Here is a 22,225-nt window from a genome sequence, read left to right as displayed (position 1 = left end):
AAAGTGGCGATCCGAACGGTGTGCAGTCAAAATATCGAATCAATAATGTCGAAAGTCATAATCTCGAAAACAATGTCGAATTTTTTATTTATATATTTTTTGGGGGTCTGGGAATAAAAGAAATGGGTAAAAAAAAGGGGGGGGGGGGAGTCCCCCCCATTTCGAATAAAAAACATTTAAAAAAAATCGATTAAAGATTATGACTTTCGACATTTTGACATTCGATTATATGACTATAAACCGATCCGAACAAATGTTTGAATGCTGGACTATGCCTTGATGGAAGGGCACCTATCGCCTCAGATGTGCCTACGAATAAGGGTATCTGATCCATACTTTTATCTGGTCCTGGGACTTGTCCTGAACAGCTAAAGAAAATGGTCACCCGAGGAAAACTAAGCAAGCTCGGTTTAGGAATTCTTCCTGAACATGTAACCACAGCCAGAGCACTGCTGGGCTCCGTTGAACTTGGACTTATTCACAGGACCAGAGGGAACCACACAGATGCTCCCATTCCTTGACAAAGAGGGCAAAGATGTGTCCCTCTCATATATATGACGCATGGCTCTATTTAACAGCTCTTGTGGGTCCTCGTGGCACAGCACCCTCTTCCTGAAAACCTTGACTCATATGCAAAGGAATGGCAGTAGGTAGGATTTGAAACCTAATAATGTTCACAATAAAAAAAATCCTAATCTCCTGGGCCTCTGTCTGTACTGCTTTGGCTATCAAGACTGCTATCCTGGTAACCCAAGTAGATGCAATATACCCCAGCATTGCATATCATTTTATATTCACTCCAACAATGTTGTTCTGGATCCTTGTATCTTCCTCTTTGGCCAGGGGTCGCTACATGCATATCCTGCACCTCCCTCTGCTGAACCGTGACTCTGGTAGCTCCTTTTACTGGATGATTTCCACCAGATCTGGTTATATCACATTACTTTAGGCCAGAGGAAACAATTTGAAACAAGCTAAGCAAAAAAGTGACGTGTGCTCACTCTGCTAAACCATTTAGATCCACTTCTCCGTATGCGTTTTCCAAACACATTTCTTGAATATGGAGTGTGCAGGTTTAGCACAAGCGCATTCAGAGCAAAGGGTGGCACTGGTGGTGGCAGCAGCAATGCTAAGAACATGCCGGTTGAGTGACTGGCAGTGCAATGAGGAGGGTGCAAAGGAGTTCTGACATCTCCAGTATGTAAGGAAGGCATGGTATCAAAGTAAGACAGACAATTGATTACAGTTCAAGAGTGGTTATTAAACTGTAAAATGGGTGAGATAAAAGCTCAATCGAAGATGAGAGTAAGCTACGACCATCAAATAATAATAATACAGTCCGGGTAGAGTCTATTCAAATGAAAAGGGTCTATACTAAAAAACCTATTGCCAATCCTTACCGCTATGCTACAAAAATAGTGTGGGGTAAGGTTCACAAGAAAAGAAAGAAGTGTTCACAAAATGATAAATCAGGATGTTAATGGCCGGGGTCTCCCTTCCCCACATTTTTAGCATGGGACAAGACGGGTGGATAGCTCAGTGGCAGCGTGCGCGTCTTGGAAGCAAGACGACACGAAGCAACAACAGGTTCGATCCCCGGGTCCGCGCTTAAAAACCTCTGGGTGTTTAAACGCGTTATAAATACGTAACTAAAACAAAAAAAAAAAAACACAATTACGCAACTAAAAAAAAAAAAAAAAAAACAATTCCTGTAACAGCGCCTCGATGCCTGCGGGCTGTGTGAGCGCTTTATAAATGTAAAAATAACAATAACTCTTGAACTCTTGAGCACAGCACACTCCTGGGCTACAGTTCCTTTTCTATATATATCAGGGCCTTCTGAGCCCGAGTCTATTCTCATGCTAAGTCTTTTCCTTCACATGGCCTGATAGGTTATAAACAACAAAACAAAAGTTCCTTCTATATCTCCACGTCGGGCGGTTACTCTTCACCCTAGGATCCCCTCAGCCGGGCTCCAATCCTTCTTTCAGTGTCAGCCTCCTCCCAAAGCACTTGCCAATTTAAACAGACTTCCGAAGGGCGATCTTGTCTCGCTGGGTCACACTGTTAGGCTATGGCAAGTGCGAGCTTCACAAAATCACAGTTCTGCTTAGAATCACATGCATTCCCCTACTCCGGGCGCAAACTACTATTTCACCATTCCCACAGTCGGGTTCACAATCGTCAAAACTTCTGCAACGCGTCAAGGATTTTTGATTGTACAAGAGGTTTGGTTTGACCCTTGTATGACCACCTTGACACCTCACGCCGGCCTTCCCTATGGCTTCTTGGTACTTGCAGTTTCAATACTCTTAGTTCAAAACATTCTCTTTGTTCAGGAGAGGGGTACCAGCCAGAGACCTTCGAATGGGCGCCCACGTAGCGCCAGATCACTGGTACCAAGTTAGTTCAAAAATACCTTTGTCTATTAATCTTCTTAATGTTGTCACTCCAACCTTGAGCCTAACAGTCCGGTCCACTATCTGGTTCTTCCGACTCACCGGCTGTGCTGAACTCGATGGCGTTTCTTTTGCCGCTGGAGTCAAGGAGGGTACTGCGATGGCAAGCGCATCTCCCGCATCTCCCCACCCTGGTTATCAGTGCAGGAATGTACTGCTGACATCCATCACCCCATTCGCCAGCTGTGTTTCCCGGTCTTATGTTTCCTTTGTCGGAGTCTTCGCGGGTCTGGTTTGAAAAGGGCAAGGGCAATTCCCTCCTTGATGTCCTTTCAGGTCTCCCGGCCTTTCTGCTTCGTTTGAACTGCCGTCCTGGAATAGCTGCTTACACGTGCATTCAGATTTGCTCAGAGTGTGCTCTCGTGCTCTGCCTTTTATCCCGATGGGGACTGGAAAGGGCAGTCTGGTATGTGTAGTTGTCGGCAATTGCCTGACTCTGCCTGACCCTTGTGTTGGGACATTTCAGGTAAACGGCTCTGGCATTAGTCCGTTGTCGCTCACGGTGTGAGAAAGTGTGTGTTGAAAAAGGCGTCATAAGGAAGGAGATACTCTTCGGTGTCCCACTTCGACTCCCCGAAGCCCCCCCCCCAATTCAGGTGATCCTCCCGCACTGGTCCACCCCCAGGAAGTGGATCCAATAGCGATTGGCGTGTCCTGGGCACCTGGATGACAGATACCCCCCCCAGGGACTAGCGGGTGAGACACCTTCAGGTTTCTAACAAGTGGCAGAGGAAGTGGGAGGACACAGGGAGTTTGCAGCAGGTGTCTCCACTGCATAAATTATGCCCGTTCGAGAGGACTGAGCGAATGAGTCAGAGGTAACGTGGAGCGAGCACTCTGATACTGGGCAGAGTAGGAAAATGGGCCATATGCAGAGTGCGCCAAAAGATCTACCTAAACTAGGACAGCACCATTTCACCATAACCGTAAACTTACCTTTTGTGTTCATCACATTGTATAGCATTGGGGTTCGCCTCAGTTCTAAAAACTGAACCAAAAACAATGAACTCTAAACTACCTACCTGAATATTTAACGACATCTATTGAATTCACTGCTCTAATGTCTCTATACTAAAACGTTATCTACGTCTAATGTAATGCAATTTCTCTCTTGCACCAAATTACATAAAGAATATGACATGCATTACTTACCGTAAAAGCATTTCTGATGATTGTATCTGCTTAGATTCACATGCTGTGCATATAGTCTGACATCCACTGGTAACCGCAAAGTATTGCATCTGGTCTTTCGAGAATCGAAAGGTGACGTCGACATGGACGTGCCTGTAACACTATCCTTAACGTGACATGTAGTGTACCCAAAATCCCTCATGCGTCGAGGTCCCTCGGATTGTATTTTCTCTGCCGTGAGGGAGCATGAATGTCGAGAGTGAGTACAGAAAAGAGAAAAAAGCAGTAGACGTCCATGTTCCTTCCATCTGAGCGGGGAGGAAGGGTGGGCACATGTGAATCTAAGTAGATACAGTCATCAGAAATGCTTTTACGGTAATTAATGCATGTCTTCTGATGCTTGTTAATCTGCTTAGAATCACATGCTGCGCATAGACTAGCGAGCAGTACCCGGAGTTGGAGGTGGGTTGTGAGAAGTTACAGTAGTGAAAAGATGTCTAAGTACTGCTTGTCCAACCTGAGAATCAGACTTAGAATGAGTGTCTAGGCAATAGTGCTTTGTAAGGGTGTGTACAGAAGTCCAGGTTGCCGCTTTGCAAATGGACTCTAGGGGAACATTTGCGATGAATGCTATGGAAGCCCCTGTGCCTCGAGTAGAGTGCTCTATGCTTGAAGGGCAGTTCTTTCTTAGCAAGAGTGTAACAGAGTGTGATGCATTTGACAATCCACCTTGAGATAGTAGATTTGGAGACAGGGTCTCCCTCTCTACCTGCTGCCACTGAAACGAAAAACTGGTTTGTCTTTCTTAGTGGTCGAATCCTTTCCATGTAAAACATGACTGCCCTGCGCACATCCAGTGTGTGCAGGCTTCTTTCCGCCACGTTTGATGGGTTCTGAAAGAATGTTGGTAGTTCTATGGACTGGTTCACATGGAACTTTGAAATGAATTGAGGCGTAAACCTAGGGTGAGTGCACAGAACCACCTTATCTCTGTGAACTGCAACAAAGGGGTCTAGAACTGAGAGGGCCTGTAGTTCAGTGACTCTTCTTATTGAAGTGATAGCTATTAAGAATGCGGTCGTGTAGGTAAGATCCTTAAGACTTTCTTTATGCATGGGCTCAAAACATAGACCCCATAAGTGTAGTCAATACTACATTTAGGTCCCTATCCGGGAGCCGGGTAATAAATAGGGGGGTGAATTCTCTTTACTCCCTCCATCAAAGCCTTAATAACTAGTATCTTCCGCCACAATACCTTCTGTTGTGACGTAGTATCGGCTGAAAGAGCAGCTAAGTGAACTTTTAGTGAGTTAAAAACCATGTCCGAGTTTAGCAAATGAGTCGGGTACAAAAATATGTGGGTAGGATAGCAGTCAATGGGGTTGATGCTCTTGGAATTGCACCAGATGACAAGTGCTTCCAGTTACTGGAGTAGCAATATCAGGTGTTCGGTTTTCTCACCTCCCTAAGTATGTCCATGCATCTCTGAGGGAGTTGTAGGTGCCCGAACTCTATGACCTCAGGAGTCAGGCCGCTAAGTTCAGTGTTTGCGGGCATGGGTGTAGTGTCTCCCCCGTGGGACAACACAGTGTACGGGCAAGTCAGTTTCATTGGAGAAGATAGGGACATCTCCATCAGATGAGCGAGCCAGGGTTGGCAGGGCCACCAATATCATGGTGACTGGTTCCTGGTGCATCTTGTGCACTATCCTGTTGAGTAGGGCAGTCGTGGGGTGGGGGAAGGGGGAAAGCATAAACAAATTTCCCTGACCATGTTATCCAGAGACCGTTCCCCTTGGAACGATGCTGGGGGTACCTGGAGGCGTAATATTGGCATTGAGCGTTCTCCAGAGTTGCGAACAGGTCGATCTCTGGGAAGCCCCATTCTGCGAAAACATTGGAGACAATGTCTTTTTGTAATCGCCATTAGTATTCCATGGGTAGTGGGAAATCTCTGCTGAGTACGTCTGCCAGAAGATTGAGTTCCCCTGGAACATGTTGTGACAAAAGGAACATGTTGTGTTTGAGAGCCCATATCGAAATGTTCTGGGAAAGTTTGTACAACCCTGGAGAGTGAGTGCCCCTTTGTTTGTACAGATAGTACATGGCCGTGGTGCTGTCTGTAAGAATCAGAACTGTCTTTCCTTGCAGCTGTGTCTGAAAGGCCTTCAGAGCTTTGAATATTGCTAATAGCTCCAACAGATTTATGTGGTTGGATGCTACTTCTGAGGACCAAACGCTGTGCGCCGTTTGTGAAAGCAAGTGAGCCCCCCACCCCGTGAGAGATGTGTCTGTCGTGAGAGTGGCTTCTACTGCGGGGGGTGGTGAAGGAATTTCCCTTCAAGAGGTTTTCCCTCGACCACCACTGCAGAGAGAGAACGAGGGCTGGCGAGACAACCACTAGATCGTTCCATTGTCCACTGGCCTGACACCACTGGCTGTTGAGCAACTCTTGCATTGGACACATGCGCCACCGCCCGCAAGGAACCAGATAAATACAGGATGCCATCATTCCTAAAAGTTGCATAGCCTTGCGTACCATCACCTCCCGACTGGCTACATATTGAGGGATTTTTAACAACATGTTTTGGACCCTCTTGTTGGAGGGAAAGACTAGGCTGTCCTTTGTTCGAATTAGAGCCCCCCCCCCCCCCCCCCCAAGTACTGCTCTCGTTGATGGAGAATCCCAGGCTGAATAAGACGTCTATCGTCTGGAGTATTTGACAGGCATGTTCCGTAGGAACCCCCTGTTATGAGCCAGTCGTTGAGATAAGGATAAACTGGGATGGATAGCCTGCGCAGGTGTGCTGCTGCCACTGCCAGTACATTTGTAAATACCCTCATTGCTGAGGCAATGCCAAAGGGTAGTACCTTGAACTGATAATGTTTGTTTGTTTTCCATCATGAATCTGAGTTATTTTCTGGGAGCTGACAAGAATGAAATATTTAAGTATGCATCTTTCATGTCCAATGTTGCCATGTATTTTCCCTGTGTGAGCAGGGGAATTACTTCCTGCAAAGTGACCACACGAAACTTTTGAGGTTTGAAAAATTTGTGTTTGCTGGGCGCAAATCTAGTACAGGGCGCATTGTGAGATCCTTTTTGGGCACAAGGAAATACACTGAATAAATATCCTTGTTTACCTGCGGAAGAGGTACGACTTCTATGGCGCCCGTTTGATGCAGGATCCCGACCTCTTGTAGCAGGATGCGCAGGTGTTCCGGCATCAGGCGTCTTGATCGTGGAGGTCTGACTTGGGGGAGGGGGGGTCCGGCAAAATTCTATGCAGTACCCGTGGGCGACGGTCTTGAGTACCCACTGGTCTGTTATCCTGTTCCGTGCTTGAAGAAATGTTAGCCGGCCCCCGACCAGGGAGGCATGGTAGGGGACCCAGATCTGCTGGTCATTTCTGACCTGAGGCTGGGGAGCCTCTAGGGGTAGGATTCCGGCCCCTTCCTTTTCCACGTTGTTGACCTCTTGGGGGATACGCGGTGGCATAGCTGGTTCCCTGGGGTGAGGACCAGCTATTTCCTGAGCCATATTGGTTGTGAAGGACCCAAGATTGGCCAAGAAAGGAACGTCTAGAACCGCTCCCTCTTCTGGTGGAAGGCCTTTGGGAGATTTGATCCAGGGTTTTGAGGGTGTCATGCTCCTTTTTAGCTGTTTCAAGCACCTCGTCAACTGATTTCCAAAAAAGTTGGTCTCCTCCACCGGCTTATTTATTAATGAAGCTTAGGTTTCTGGTTTGAAACCAGCGTTTCGTAACCATGCGTGCCTCTTTAGAAGGGTACCTTGTGCCAAGGTCCTGCCAGCTGTTTCTGCAGCATCCAAAGTATTTTTTGAGAATACTTTGATTAACCCGTTTGCCCTCAGCTACAATGGAAAGCAGGCAAACCTGCAGCAGTTCAGGGACTTCTTGAAGGCCTTCTTGTAGCATGTGCCATTGTGCGTCTGAATAGCTAGCCAACAAAGTGGTGTTATTAGCTATGCTAGTGGAAAAAGCTGCAGCAGTTGTGACCCCTTTCCCCAGTGCGTATAACATTTTGCACTCCTTGTCAGGGGGTGCTTCCCCTGTGGACAGGGGGACCCCCACCGTCTTCCTGGTTGTAGTTATCACCAGGGAATCTGGAGTAGCATGTCCCCTGAAGTAAAGGGGATCAGAAGAGGAAGGGCAAAATCGTTTTTCGACTCTAGGATTGACGGCCCTTTTTAGGGCGGGTGTCAACAATGAAGGAGCCAAGCGTTTTTTGATTGAATTCAACAAAGGAATAGCCTGGCTGGCCGGTGGCTTTTTTTTTTTCAAGATGTCCTCAACAAAATCAGCCTCTGGTAGAGCTTCCCGAGTAGAAACCTGGAAACGTTGAGCTGCCCTCCTTAAAATAGCGTTAAACGCCATCTGGTCGTCAACTGGGGAGGCCTGTTGAGTGGGTGCAGTAGGGGGGAATCCATGCACATGGCGTCAGGTTCTGGTGTTGGAGTAGGTGATGCGCAAGGCTGATGGTCGACACGTCATGGTTTTCCTCCCAACCCTCTGTAGGGTCAATTTGATCATCCACAGGGCCCCAAATGGATATTTATCTTGAATGAATTGGCCTATAGGGACCGGCTCCTCAGTGAGGTCATAAGTCTCTTCTTCCTGAGAAGGATCAAAGGTCTTTTGAAATCGTGCAACAGGAGGAAAAAGGATCTCCTCTCGAGGCCTTTTGGGTGCGAGAGCTCCACAAACCTCTCTAACCTATTCATACACCCCTCAAACTTATTTCTGGTCCATAATGAGGAACCAGGGGAGTCTAGGGGTGGGAAAGGCTCTTCTAGTTAATCTTCTGCTCTAGAACGTCGAGATTTTTCTTTTAACGTCGAAGAAAGAGACCCAAAGTCATTTCAAGGTTCCGAAGGTTGTGGTGCGTCTTCGGATGTATCTTTAGGCCTATCTGTAGGTTTTTCGATGAATCCTTGGGCCTATCTTTAGGTTTCGACCAGTCCGAGTCCTTAGGTTTATCCTTAGGTTTCGATGAGTCCTTCGACCGTTCTTTTTGATTTGCCGCAGAAACGATCTTAGCGGTGCTTTCGGTCATACTTGGTGTCACAGGAAAGTGTTTGGACTGGGCTTGCGGCTGCGCAGTTGTTTTGGGCGTAACCGGAGCCTTATGCTCCGCCGACGCCTTCTTCTGATGCATTTCGACGGTCGCTTGAATGTTGGTGGTAGCACCGTTTGATTTAGACCGCTCGGGCACATGCGTTTGTGAGGAGGGCTGCCGATCCTGACGATCTGCGGGCACTGCCGAACTATCCGGTGACCCCGTTGGCACTATGGCTCGCTTCAACCATTTTGTCGAAGACAGATCGGGGGTTGTGTCTTTAGTGTGGGAAGAATGTGCGTACTTGTCGCCGGGATGTAAAGTCCCCAGGCATTACTCACATCGTGCCTGTTGGGGCCGGGGACGGACGGAGCGAGAGCGCTCTGCCGTGAGGTCAATGGCCTCCGAGTTGGAGCCCTGGTCGTCACTAAGCCCTTCATCACACTCAGCGGCTGTGGCAGTGGGGGAACTACTCTCGGCCTGTGACATTCCGTAGGCCACCCACCGCTTAAAACGGCACTCCTTTAGTGTCTTGGGACGCAGGTTACAAGCCGCACCAGCCACCTCGTTGTGGTTAAGGGGAAGACACCTATTACACTTAAGGTGCTTGTCTTTCCACTGGAATTTTGCCTTGCATCAAGGACAAAATCTAAATGAAGTGCGGTCCATAGCGCAAGAATAACACAGCGACGACAAGACCAAGGGAGCAAAGAGAGAGGAAAGGGAAAGGCATTCTTAAAAAGGAAAAGTCCACCCCGAGCCCACTCTCCCTACTGTGTCGGCCGGCCAGAAGGCCCGGCCACGTTGTCGGCCACGTGGTCGGCAGCGCCGACCGGATCAACTGCTGTTGAAGGTCCGTAGAGCAGAGTCGGTGTTGGTCAGGAAACAGCCGTCGAGGGCAGGGACGGTAAGGGAATATAAAAAGACCAAAGGTGGGTAAGTATAACAATATAGCAATGTCTCTGGAAGAGCTCTGCATAAGGTGACTAGGATACTGGGTGAAAAAAAAACAATCTGAGGGACCTCGACGCGTGAGGGATTTAGGGTACACTACACGTAACGTTAGGGATAGTGTTACAGGCACGCCCATGCCGACATTCCCTTTCGATTCTCGAAATACAAGATGCAATACTCTGTGGTTACCACTGAATGTCTGACTATATGCACAGCATGTGATTCTTAGCAGATTAACAAGCATCAGAAATATTTCTACTAAAATACTGAAAAGACAATCCCTTATTGTTGAATGTTATTCTGTACAATGTAACCAAGCTCCTCCCCCATTCAAAGTATAACCTTGACGGCTCTCTACGTCTACCCTCTGGGGGAGTCAAGCATATACCCAGAAGCCCTGCAAACTAGGCGATTGATTTTTCAGCACATAGGCGTCAGGGAAATCCTTTGTAAATACCACTTGTAGGTTCACAGTTATGGCTTCAGGAGAACATGCAGCATTACATTACTGTGGCACTTTCTTTTCTCTAAAGACTTAATTTTTCTTCATAGAAAGGAAAAGGAAATATTGTATCTCAACAGGCAGGAAGGATGGGTCTAGAGTAGGAGGACTTGAACCCTTGACTTATGCAGGTTGGTAGCTTTGGGTCTTGACAAGTGTGAACATGAAGTCTTGCTGAGCAGGAATGCTCAAGCCACCCCCCACCCCCATAAACTGCAGCTTCATCTGAAGAGGGTTATTTTGTCTGAGCAGAGAATGCACAATGGTCCCTGTTCACGTTCTGGATAGACAAAGGCCCAGGCTCTATCAGCAATATGCCTCTGATCAGTTGAGACAACAAGCCTTCTGCCAGCAATATGCCTCTGATCAGCTGAGACAACCAGCCTTCTGTTTTTCGATGCCTTTGTTCCAAACTGTTTAAGCGATCCATCACAACCGAACAGCAGTGAGGGCTCCAAGGAAGCCTAACCAATTCTGATACTCTATACCTGGCGTCTTGTCACTTTTCCTCTCCTTTCGAAGGGGGCAGCACCTCCTCTCCCAGCAGGAGGGTTTGAGGATTCATTCCTCTCCTTGCCCGCACTCAGCCAGACCACTTGATCCGTGTGAGGTTAGTGTATGGCCATCGTGGACTCTCTCCGATAACATTTCCAGGTTAAGCAACCTTGCCCACGAAAATAAATATCAAAGTGACCAGGACTCTGCCATTGGAAGCAAAATATACAGTTTTAGGTGCTCCCGATAAAGTATCTTTGCAGCCTGAACCTTTCCTATATCCAGGTATTTTTCTTGTAGAGCTGATAGCAATATTCATGAGCATCCATGTGCAGAAGGGCGTTGGAGTATTTTACATTGTGCCGCACCACTGTTAGTGTCCTATTGATGAACTGCTTCTTTCCCAGTGTTTCCTGGTGTTCTGAAGAAGGCAATTTAATTGCATCTACCACAACTAAGAGGGTAAGTAAACAGCAGGCCTCGTCTAGTTTTAACATTAGATTTTGTCATAATGGTAGGAAGTCATCCGGGGGAGAGCTTTCGGTCATGCCTAAAGTACTGTTGGATCTTCAAGTATAAGGGATTTGCCATCTTCTATTCTTCCAGGCTCCTTCCATAAGAACAAACTCTAGATGCAAAAAGTGCTTTAAAAGTTTTATTTAGGGGAACTAGGGGCACATTGTGTGTTATATTTGGTGGACTTTCACCAAAAAAGGAGGCATGAAAGACTTCAATCAACTCTTGGTCGTTTCCTACATTCCTGAATGTTATTCTCTCAAGAGCCTTCCATTTAGTCAGATTCAAGGCAGCACCTGTGGCTTTTAATACATGTTTTGTTAACATTGTTTGGACATCAAGCTCTACTGAAAGCCCTATTTGAATAGAACATTTGCTAATGTTCTCTGTGGTGAACCAGAAGGAGTCGGACTAAAACTTGGCATGTTCAAAAGGTTTTATTTAAATGAAAAGAAAAGCGCCTATCCAACCCTATTGCTATGAGGTGATTTTCCTACCTAACAAACTAAACTAAGGGTACTCATCAAATGTCCAAATTAATCTAGTCATCTGTCCAAAACCTACTTGCTATCTGGCCTTACCACTTAGAAAAAACTAACAAAAATAGACCTGCGAGATAGCCTCGCCACTCAGGCTTTGCCTAGCCAAACTACTTGGATCCCTCCCCAATTAAGAGTTTTTCAAATGCTCCAAGTTCGCAATAGAGTCGTCACACCTCTTTGTAGGTTTTTCATGGCAAGTCCTAAGTCTTCTATTTCATCAAAAGAAGGGACATATACATACTTAATGACACAACATGTTACCCTCAGAAATCTGAAAACCACCCACAGCCACTCAACAAATGTGGGCTGTGTCTCCCTAATTAATAACGTATACCAAAAAATTCACTAAAATGTCATATTTTAATTCATTTGCTTAATCGCACAAGTATCAAAAACATTTTTTTTAAAAATACATTTATATCACATAAAAAATTATATACAATGTTAAAAGTAGTTGTTCCACCACACAGAGTCAAGTTTTACAAATGCTTGAAACACTACACAGTAGCAACTCAATTCTTCTTGCTTCCTACTGCGTACAAAAATTAGCATAGTGTGGGGCAACCTGTGAATGAAATAAATCCTAAGTCTTTACACACATTCAATACTTTCCATTCTTTAAAAGGAAAAAGGATTTTCTTAGTGCAATCCCACCGTTCTTGCTCTACTATCTGTTTAGGCAATGGAACCCTCCAGGTTCTCTCTGGTCCCAGCCTTTTCCCCTATTGTTTGTATATCTAGGGCTCCCCAAAACCCTCTTGTTCTTTGATGTGGTTACTTCAGCAGGGTCTTGATTGGTCCTCTGCCCGTGTCCAGTGTTCTGGTTTCTCGGGCTCCAGTAACCCTTTCGGCTTCTCTGACACTCTAGGACATAGCCGCTCGCCCCTTTCTCCGGTGTTACCTACTCGGGAGCCTTTGCTTCCCATTTCCTTCCTAGCTCGGCAGTTGGCACACTTCTCATGCAGAGGTTGGTGATCATATCTCTCCTGAATGGAATGGTCTCTGCGTCGGTTAACAGGCCCCATGCCCACCAGAGCTCTGGTGTACACGCACTACTAGTCGAGAAGTTCTCTTTACCGCCTCTGCCTCGTTCTTTGCAGCTCAAGACGGCAGCCTTCTGGCATCTTGCTAGCAATCTACTCGCTCTCCACACTATTGGCGGCTCTACGGTCTAGCTTGGCTCCGCCCCTCCAAGACGTCTACCCGTCAAAGGCGCGCCTCTGCGTAGTATTCTCTCTTCCATTCAGGGTTCCTCGTCTTTTTATTTTCGTTACCAATAACAAAAGAGGTGTGTTGTTGCTCTTTGACTGTTGGGTTCAGGGGAATCCAGCATTACCTGAACCCAAACAGATTGAAGTAAAGTCACGGCTATTTGAAGCCAAAACAGAAGTAACATCTGCCCTTTCCATTCACATATATGCAGACAACATATTCTTGATAGAGAGTTCCTCAAAGGTGGTGGGCTCCCCTCTGCGGAGAAGGGGAGAATAGTCCAGATTCGTCACATCACAAATTGCGTACAGGGACACTCTGCAATCTTCTCCTTACAATGGAGGAAGGTGCATGGGATGTAGGAGTAGGCAACACATGCACCTTAATCACTGCCATACTTCTAGTTCAGAATGTACTTCTTCCATAATGTGACTACCCCACCCGTCCTATGCTCTCAGTCTGCACAGGATTTTAGGCATTTCATGTGGATGGTGAATTAAGGATTGGATTTATGAAAGCCTACATGTATGTTCAGGGCTGACGGATGTTGTGCATTGTGCCAAGGTTTGTAAAATCTACACTGCCACGCTTCCATTCTGGAAAGGCTCCATTCTGTACCAGGAGGTAATAGTATACTAGTTGTTAGGCAGAATTGCATGCAGTACCCTCTGGGACCACCAGATACAATTAGGACTACAGGTGTAAGCAAAACCAACCTTTGATAGAAGTCTGTACTACACAGTTTTGTGGCAGCAAGCTGAGCAGCCAGGCTTATCTCAAGAGGGAATGTGAGCAGTACAAGAGGTTACACAGAGGTCTTATAATCAGAGTGGTTCAAGTAGACACTTACACTCAAGGTTTCTTGGTAAAACACTTATTAATTTATTACACAATCACTCAGAAAACATTCACTAGAAGGAGGCAACTTAATATTATACGCAAACACGCTTCAATTTTCAAACAAATACGTTTCTGAAAAAAATTAGGCTCCCCTGAAATAGGAGCAAAATGGCATTCCAGTTACTTTCAATGGGGGTAAAAACGCACAAGTTAGCAGAATAGATCACAAATACTTTCTTAGGCAGTGCAAATAGTTTTAGTTCACTAGAGGCCTCGATTCAGTTCAATAGGCCTAGGCCAAAGTCACTGCACTAGTGTCTTGGATAGGAAAGAGCAGTTCTTGTAATAAACGGTAAAGTCTTTGCCAAAGTTCTCAGAAGTAGTTTGTACGAAAAAGAATCATAGTTTGGGTCACAAGCTGATTAGGCCTGCAAGTTGGGAAAGTTCCACAAACTTTCACTGCGAGAGAGGCGTTCTCTCAATCGGGTTGGCACAGTACCTTAATATGAAGCAAAAGATGCAGCTTAAGACGTTGGTTCCTGGCAGTTCCTGCAGATCTCACTGTTCCTGAGCCTCAGTCGTGGGGACAAGAGGGAGGACGTCGGGGGACTCCTGCACTGCATGGGATGAACGCAAAACGCGGACAAAATGGAGTCACTTCAGTTCGAGTAGCTGTCATCAAGCACACAAGCTGGTGTCCTTCCCCCCGATTAATCCTAACCAGCTCTGAGATTGGTATCCAGGTGGCGTATGAGTTGATTGGTCCCACCAACTCAAAGGAAGAAGTCATCCTTGAAGGGGCTTCTCTGTCGAGATGAACTTGGTAATTCGGACCTGCAGCAGGGCTTCACCGGGCAAACCAACGGTCCAGGAGTTGCAGCAGCCGTCCTCTTCCAGCTCGTCTTCGGTTCTTTTGTTCCAGTGGTCAACTCTTCTTTCCAGTCCAAGAGACTCGCCTTTTAAACAGTTTTTTCCAATTCATTCCAGCTTAGCTGCCACTCACCCAGCAGGGTGGCTGTCCTTGCCGGACAGTCAGACAGCCAATCACACCAGAGTGCATTTGGGTCTCCTAGAAGACTAAGAACAGGGAGTTTCTGGCACCTCCCTCACTTCCTGCACACCCCAGACAATCAGGCGCCAGAGGCGGTCTTCAGTCCTGAAGCCCGCCAAAGGCATAGAAATAAAGGGACCAGACCTGGTTTGGCGCGCAGAGACAAACACTAGAAGGACCTTCCCAAAAAGAAATGACGAAAAAAAAAAAAACAGACCTGTTTAAGCAAAGGGGCTTAAGGCGCCATCTGGAAAAACATGGCTTCCGCGATTTTTAGCTACTGGTGTTCGTGATTGTGAAAAATCATGGTAGTTTGTTGTAAAACCACTGCCACCAGCCATTTCGATGGAAAAGGGTAGCATATGACTGCTATGTGTTTCTAGACACAGGTGTTACTAGGTAACCCCTCCAGCACTCTATAGGAAGATCGTGTGTGCTGGGGGTCTAGGAATTTAAAAAGACTAGTAAAGTCAATTTAACCTTACAGTCTCTGGGAAACAGTAGTTTATCCCAGAGAAGGTATTTAAACCTTTGGGAAGTCTAAAAAGACATACCTGTCTCACTGCACAGAGGGTGCGGTGTAACACACATGAAAAGATGCCTATGTAGTTATCTTAAAACTCCATAATCAAAGAACACAAGAGTAAAACACACATCAAAATACATGAAAGAGTGGGAAAAAAAGGATCACACTCTTTCCAGGTAGAAAAATCAAGTCCTCAAAATCCAGCAAAGTTGCTGGGGGACTCTAAGGTGAAGGGAATTAGCACATTTTTGAGAATTCTCCCTAATACTGGTATGGGTTAGAAGCAAGGGGCCACTGTTCTAGGACTACAAGATTGACAAAGGTAGCTCTTCCACTATTCATACGATGTAGTGCGCCTTGGGTGGATATGCTAAAATTGACATGTTAAAGTAACTTGGGCATCCTTTAAACAGTCAACTACTAACGGGTCAGTGGAATGGAAAAGAAAAATCCCAGATAGTCCACAATGGACAAATCTGTGAACTGCATGCAGGGATCCACAAATATTGACATTCCCTCTACTCAGGACTAGGGGTCTGGAAGTTGAGCTGTGTTAGACGGCAAGTGAGAGACAGACAAAGTACCTCTGTTTTGACTTACAGCACCCAATTAAGACTCACAACTCTGCGATCCCACAAGAAACACCCACTTCTATTGCATTACACTGAATTGAATCACACTTCTGTTCCAGTTCTTCGTAACAAGGATGGGCATCCCCAATTCTATTCCAACACTACTCCAGTCACAGCTCTGCCAGTGCTCCACAGTTATGATGTGCAGCACCAGCGCTAGTCCAGTACTGAACCCCTCTTTGCTATACCAGAAATGTCTCACCCCACGCTCACCCTGCTCTTGCAGAGCACTCGCCAATCCTTATTGCGAATGGTTAAAGTACTCACACTGCTCCCGCATGCCTGCCTCACGGCACTTGCTCAGTCTGCATTCCTGGCACTTGCGGCGCATGGCCATGTCCATCTCACACTTGCCGCCATTCTTGCAGGTGTAGTGTGCATTCTTTATGACACTGCGTCTGAAGAAGCCTTTGCAACCCTCGCAACTCAATACATTGTAGTGGAAGCCAGAGGCCTTGTCACCGCATACACTGCACTTTTCGTTCCCAAGCATCTTCGGAGCCGGCCCCTTCTTCCTCTTACGCTCCGGTCCCTCTAAGGGCAGAAAGAAAGATAAACGCTTTGGGATGAAAAGTATAATTTCTATTACAGCATCTAAGTTAGGGTTTCTCAATGATTTCACTGACCCCATTTTTAATAACTAAAGTTAGACATCCTTATGACCACATACCATATGTTCTCCTCATTACTAAATTACTAAGGTTATAGTCTCAATGCAAACATTCAACTCACTGTTCATCATAGTCTCTATTGGAGTAGCACGCATATTCCGACTTGAATAAACAAACATTATTACTGCTTGAAAATGTGATTGTTTGTGCCAAGCCTACAGCTCTAGCAATTTCATTACTGGCTAATCCAATCAATCAACCTCTTATCTCTCCTTCAGAAACTCTTCCCTCTTTCGCCTCTGCTTTCATTTCTTTCACCAACAAATGCTTTAACTTTCTGGTCTCCCTCCTTTAACCACTTGCCTGGCTAATCAAATCCCAGCTCTCACATATTTGGTCCTCTGCCTTCTAAACCCCCTCATTAGTTCATTGTTTTCCCTCTTCCTACTGTTCACCTTACTTACTCGATCAGTTCATGCTCTTCCCTCTTCTATCCTTTCTCAACAGTTCCCACTTCTACTCTGCTTTTCTTATGTACTTCACTATAGCTTCTTGCCAGCTCTGTGACTTCTGCCCACTCTCTTGTGAGGCATTGCTCTCCCTGTTTTTTCTCTTCTGCCACTGTCCAATCAATTTCTACTTTCCCTTAAATTTTCCTTTGCATCTTTCTACCTCTGCAACACTGTCTAATCTGCCCGGGTAAGAAGCAGACCTGCTCAGCGTTGAATATTTCCATGAACTCATCCTGCACTGAGAATCCTTCTCCAGGGGTAGAGCGCAGGGGTATCAGTTCACTTACCTGCACTGTGAGTGGAACCCTCTCCATCTGTCCCAGGTTTATCATTTTCTGTTGAAGGAACACCATGATCCCTGGATTCCGACCACTCTTTCTTGATCTGAAATGTATCAGAGTCGGACAGCTGGGTACCCACCGACTGCAACGAATCCTCGTCTTCTCAAGCACAGAGGAAAAAGGGGACTCAATCAACAGCAGAACGAACAGCAGAGAGACACAATAAGCTGCCCTGATGCCTTTATGCAGACAGGCACACACATGTCGTACTGTGAAGGGAATTTCACTGAAACCTGAACAGTGTATATCACACTAGTTTAGGTATCTGCTGAGGACTAGAGAGGAGCAGCCTTTCCCAACTGTCAGTATGCTACTTAGAGGAACAGCCATCCTCAGTAGGGCAGTACTCCTGCTCCGTTTTGAAGAGCAAGCAGATAACTGGTGGATGGATGGGGTCGCTTTGTACTAAGGCAATATATTTAAACTGTAACCATGTGACCAGTAATCTTATAAATACAAAGATCACGGGGAAGACCAAACTACAGATACAGAGAAATCTATAAATCAATTTGGTCAACCACATCATAAGCACAGCAGCTTATATTACTCAACCATGGGTCAAATGTGGCAAAGGAAAAGCAGCTTACAGATCCAGGGGCCAACCACACTGAGTAAACCAGTATAAAGATCCATGGGGCAATCATAAAATAAACAAGCCAAATCTAGGGTTCAAGTGTCAATCATGCCATAAGCACACCAGCCTAGAGACCAACGGGAAAACTACACCATAAGCATACAAAACTAACAAATCAACAGGGCAAGCATGGTATATGCACACCAGCCTATATATTGCAGGCTCAACTTCGCTAAAGGAAGGCTAATTTACAAATAATTAATGGGGCATCCACACCATCAACAATTCAAGCTACGGATTCATGGGTCAATCCCACCATAAATGCATCAGCCTATAGATCTAAATGCTAATCATACAATAGGTTGGCACACCTGCAGAACCATAAGTTAACCACACTAGAAGAAGGTCATTCAAGTAAGAGCAATCACAGATCCATGATGTACCACAGCGGCAGAGTTTAGTACAAAACAGTCATTGGTAAGACACTATCCCCCACTCCTCCAAGCGTTCTCTTACCAATTGAAACATCGGACTTGTTGACAGTCACGATTGACATATTGGTCACGGTGCGGTCAGCATCCTCCAGTCACCACAGAGCAATGCAGGTGGCAGACCTCAGAGAGAGAGGCCAATGGTGGAAAATCGCAGACCATCTTCACAGCGTAGGGAGCTACATGAGATCAAGGAGAGGAGTAAAAAACATTTAGAACTGAAAATAAAGTTGCATTTATACAAACGTAGCAAACATGCACATAAATACCATACCAACCTGTAGGCAGGGCAGCCCACAGTTTATTGTGCATTAAAGTTGAGCAGATCAGGCAGCATACATCCCCCTTCTGTAACTGGGTGCTACTGATACAACGAGCAAGGGCTGGCAACTTCCTATGTTTAGTACCTGTATATAATTGACATCACCACCAAGATCTTTACTTCAATACCTGTGCAGCACGGAAGTCTAAACAGGAACCCCCTGTAATGAAGGCAAGGTATCAAACAGTAAGACAGAACCAAGTGATCACAGTTCAAGGGTGTTTAATGAACTTCAATTGGGTTTGAAAAACGCCCATCTAATCCTAAATCTAAAGATGGGAGCAAGCTAGGACCATCAAATAATGAGGAACGCAGTCCTAGTCGAGTGTCAAAAAAAGGGCCTATACTATTAAATCTATTGCCAATCCTTACTGCTAACCACAAACAGTGTGGGAAGGAATGTTATGCAAAAGGAAAGTGTTTAAAAAATGATATGTCAGGATATTCAGGCCGTTGGCTTCCCTTCCCCACCTTTTCAGCACAGGACAAGGCAGCACACTCGAGCTTAGCACAAACTCTGGCTTCTCTAGCACGAGGGTGCAGTTCAAAACTTCAACATTTAGGCCATCTGTGCCATAGTCTCTTTGCCATTTCAAGCCGCTTATTTCAGAGGGCCTGATGCAATACGACAAAACATTAAAGTTCTTTTCTTCTCAGGATTTTCACTAATACACCTTCTCAGGTGATTTATTGTTCACCCTGGGTCCCCCTCTGACCAAGTTCATGTACTTTTCCAAACTTTCTCTACTGCATCTAAATCGAAGACTATCTACTGTGCGTTGGAATTTGCTGGACCTGCCGCAGTAGTACCACTTCGATGCACATTTATTTGTTCTCTTTATATCAGTCTCCCTCCGGCGGGCTCGGACCAAATGTATCTACTTTTGTCACTTCTCAGCTGGAGACCTTCGATTGAGCACCCACGCAGTGCCGGACCACTCTGTCAAAGGTCTTGTAGCTTGCTTTAAAGTTCAATCACACATCAGCAGTTCAACTTCACTTGCCTCTCTTATCACACGCATTTTAACAATGTTGGTTCCAGCGCTTGCCATACAATGTTGCGCTAGCAACCTTGGCTTCAACACAGTCTTGTATCGGTCTCCCCAACTCATGGCTGTGTTGACTTCACTGAAGCTGCTTTGTTCTTGGAGCCAAGGACGGTACCACGGCGGCTGGTGATTCTCTGCACCTTGATTATTGATGTGGGAGGGCCCCGGGTAGCTCCGACAAGCAATGCACGATTCTTCAGCCTGGTTTCCTGGTCTAACACTTTCTATTCTCGCGGTCTCTGGAAAGTAGTGGTTCCATGTCTAAAAGGTCAAGGGAATTTCCCTCCTTGCGATCCCTTTCGGTTTTGCCGCCTTTCCTTTCTTGCTCAGCTCCTGTCTCGAAATTGCTGTTTCCTCGTGTGCTTTGCCTCGCTCAGAGTGTGCTCTCGTGCTCTGCCTTTTATCCGTGTGGGGAAGTGTAATGGAAGTCAGGTGTGTGTAATGGTCAGTAATTGCCTGACCTCACCTGACCATTGTATTGGGACACGTCAGGTATACTGCTCGGGTGTTAGTCTGTTTACTCTCATAGAGGGCTGTCTGTGATAGTGTTTGTGTTGTAAAAGGGGGATGAGGGGGTAGAGTTTCTAAATATCCTACAGGGTAGGATGGGGTAAAGGTGTACAGGGAAGGGGATACCACATCTCACCATCCGGTGTCCCACTCCCACAAGACCCCTCACCCCCAGGTGATCCTCTTGCATCGGTCCACCCCCAGGAACTGGATCCAAAAGTGATGGCCGTGTCCTGGTCATCTGGATGACAGATCCCCAGGGACTAGTAGGTTAGACACCTTCTTGTTTCTCACACCCCTGATCTGTGAACCTTTAGTCTGCACTTAACGAATGTTACCTGCCATGTCTTCCTAAAATTATGGCCTTCAAAAGATGCTGTGCAAATACTCTAAGCTAAATGAATGCTAGAGAAGTACAAACCAACAGAAAATAAAGAGAAGGAACTGCACACCTGATATGTATCAGTAATTGAAAAAAAATAATGTTTAAAGGTTTAATTGATTTCAAACTAAAGACAAAGTAATAGCGAAAGAAACCTTTAACAGTTTAAGAAAAGAAAACAGAAATCCCTCAATTTCAATACAAAAACACTTTGTTTCCTTATTTCAAATCAGAATTAAAACCAACAGACTACAAATCAAAAAACAGCATAAAAGATATCAAACTCCAATCGCAAGAGATCAATTCCAGATCAATGGTTTCCATCAAGTGGCCAGTCCTCAGACCCCTTCAGAGTTCAAGCCGATTATTGGGTCTATAAATCTGAGCAAAGCCAAGATCCGCCCTATTTTTTGTCCCATTAATAGCTAATCCCAATGATCTTCCCGGGTCAGACATCCCTCCAGATAGCTTCCCATAAAACGTACTCTTTCCACCGGGAGTGCCTCACATTCCCTTGCAATGTGAAATAATGATTCCACCTGATCAACATTCTTGCAGAAGCGACTAACATTATTCACCACCCCTCCCTGCTGCCGTTTAAACTGAACTTCACGTGTGGGCATTATTCAGATGAAAACGCAGAAGGTGGTCCCTGTAAAAGGCTGAGGGGAATTTGCAGAGATATAAGGGTGGATCATTAAGACCCTTTTTTTTCCATCCACCATCTAAAGGTTAGCGGAGCGATCGGTCTGGCTTCACAAGTGTAGATCCAGTCCGCCCTTTCCAAAATGGTCTTTACTTTAAGAGGGTTTTCCCTCAATAGGTCAATGTCCACCCCACAGTTATACAGTGTCTCGTTCATTCCTTCAAACCACTGATTTAAAGATCCTTCATTTAGCCTATTAGCAGCTCTCAAAAGGGCAAATGGGGGGGGTGGGTACTTCAACGTAGTATATTTCCTATAAAAAGAAATGTCCTTCCATAGAACTATGGAGGCCATTGAGGGTAATTGTAACTCATGCCGAATTTGAGCTATTGGCAAACACTTAAGAAGTCTTAAAACCTCGCGCCAAAAGTGGCCTTCCATCAGGGGCCATGTTTTTTTGCTTAGACTGGACAAGGTTTCCGCTCCGTAGCTTAGGACCTGCATCACCTTTTTGCGATAAAAGGTGAGGATAGGTATCATGGAAGAGCTCCATAGCGTCTATGAATGGTAATTCCTTGGTTTGTCAAATTTTGCAGTTTTATATTTAGCCAAACAAAAAGGGCATTTTCATTTACGTTTACGTTCTTGTTAATTTTGACTCCCAAGTATATCATGGATTCCACTACGTCCAACTGTAGTTCCTCAACCCTCCATGGGAAGGACGTCCTTAATTTCTTCCTAGCATTGGACATAAGGAGGATTTGAGATTTTTTGACATTCATTTTCATGCCATTTTTATTTAAGTAATCATTAAATGCTGAGATTCTGCATTGAAGGCCTATGGCGGTT

General features: G+C 45.7%; 1 protein-coding gene across 5 annotated transcripts in view; it reads right to left on the bottom strand.

Moving 5' to 3' along the window:
* LOC138452997 (oxysterols receptor LXR-beta-like) overlaps positions 1-22,225 on the bottom strand; it is a 427,073-nt gene that overhangs the window by 180,677 nt on the left and 224,171 nt on the right. For all 5 annotated transcript variants that reach the window (XM_069605405.1, XM_069605431.1, XM_069605411.1 and 2 more), the window contains exons 3-5: positions 18,493-18,646; positions 17,349-17,501; positions 16,206-16,472 (exon numbers count right to left, since the gene is read on the bottom strand). In XM_069605405.1, the coding sequence (XP_069461506.1) occupies positions 16,206-16,472; positions 17,349-17,501; positions 18,493-18,532 (460 nt within the window). In that variant the 5' untranslated portion in view covers positions 18,533-18,646. The remainder of the gene's footprint in view (positions 1-16,205; positions 16,473-17,348; positions 17,502-18,492; positions 18,647-22,225) is intronic.

The sequence above is a fragment of the Ambystoma mexicanum genome, chromosome 1p, assembly GCF_040938575.1.
Source record: "Ambystoma mexicanum isolate Mex_15411 chromosome 1p, UKY_AmexF1_1, whole genome shotgun sequence".
Classification (NCBI taxonomy): domain Eukaryota; kingdom Metazoa; phylum Chordata; class Amphibia; order Caudata; family Ambystomatidae; genus Ambystoma; species Ambystoma mexicanum.
This window is presented reverse-complemented; position numbering and strand designations above follow the sequence as displayed.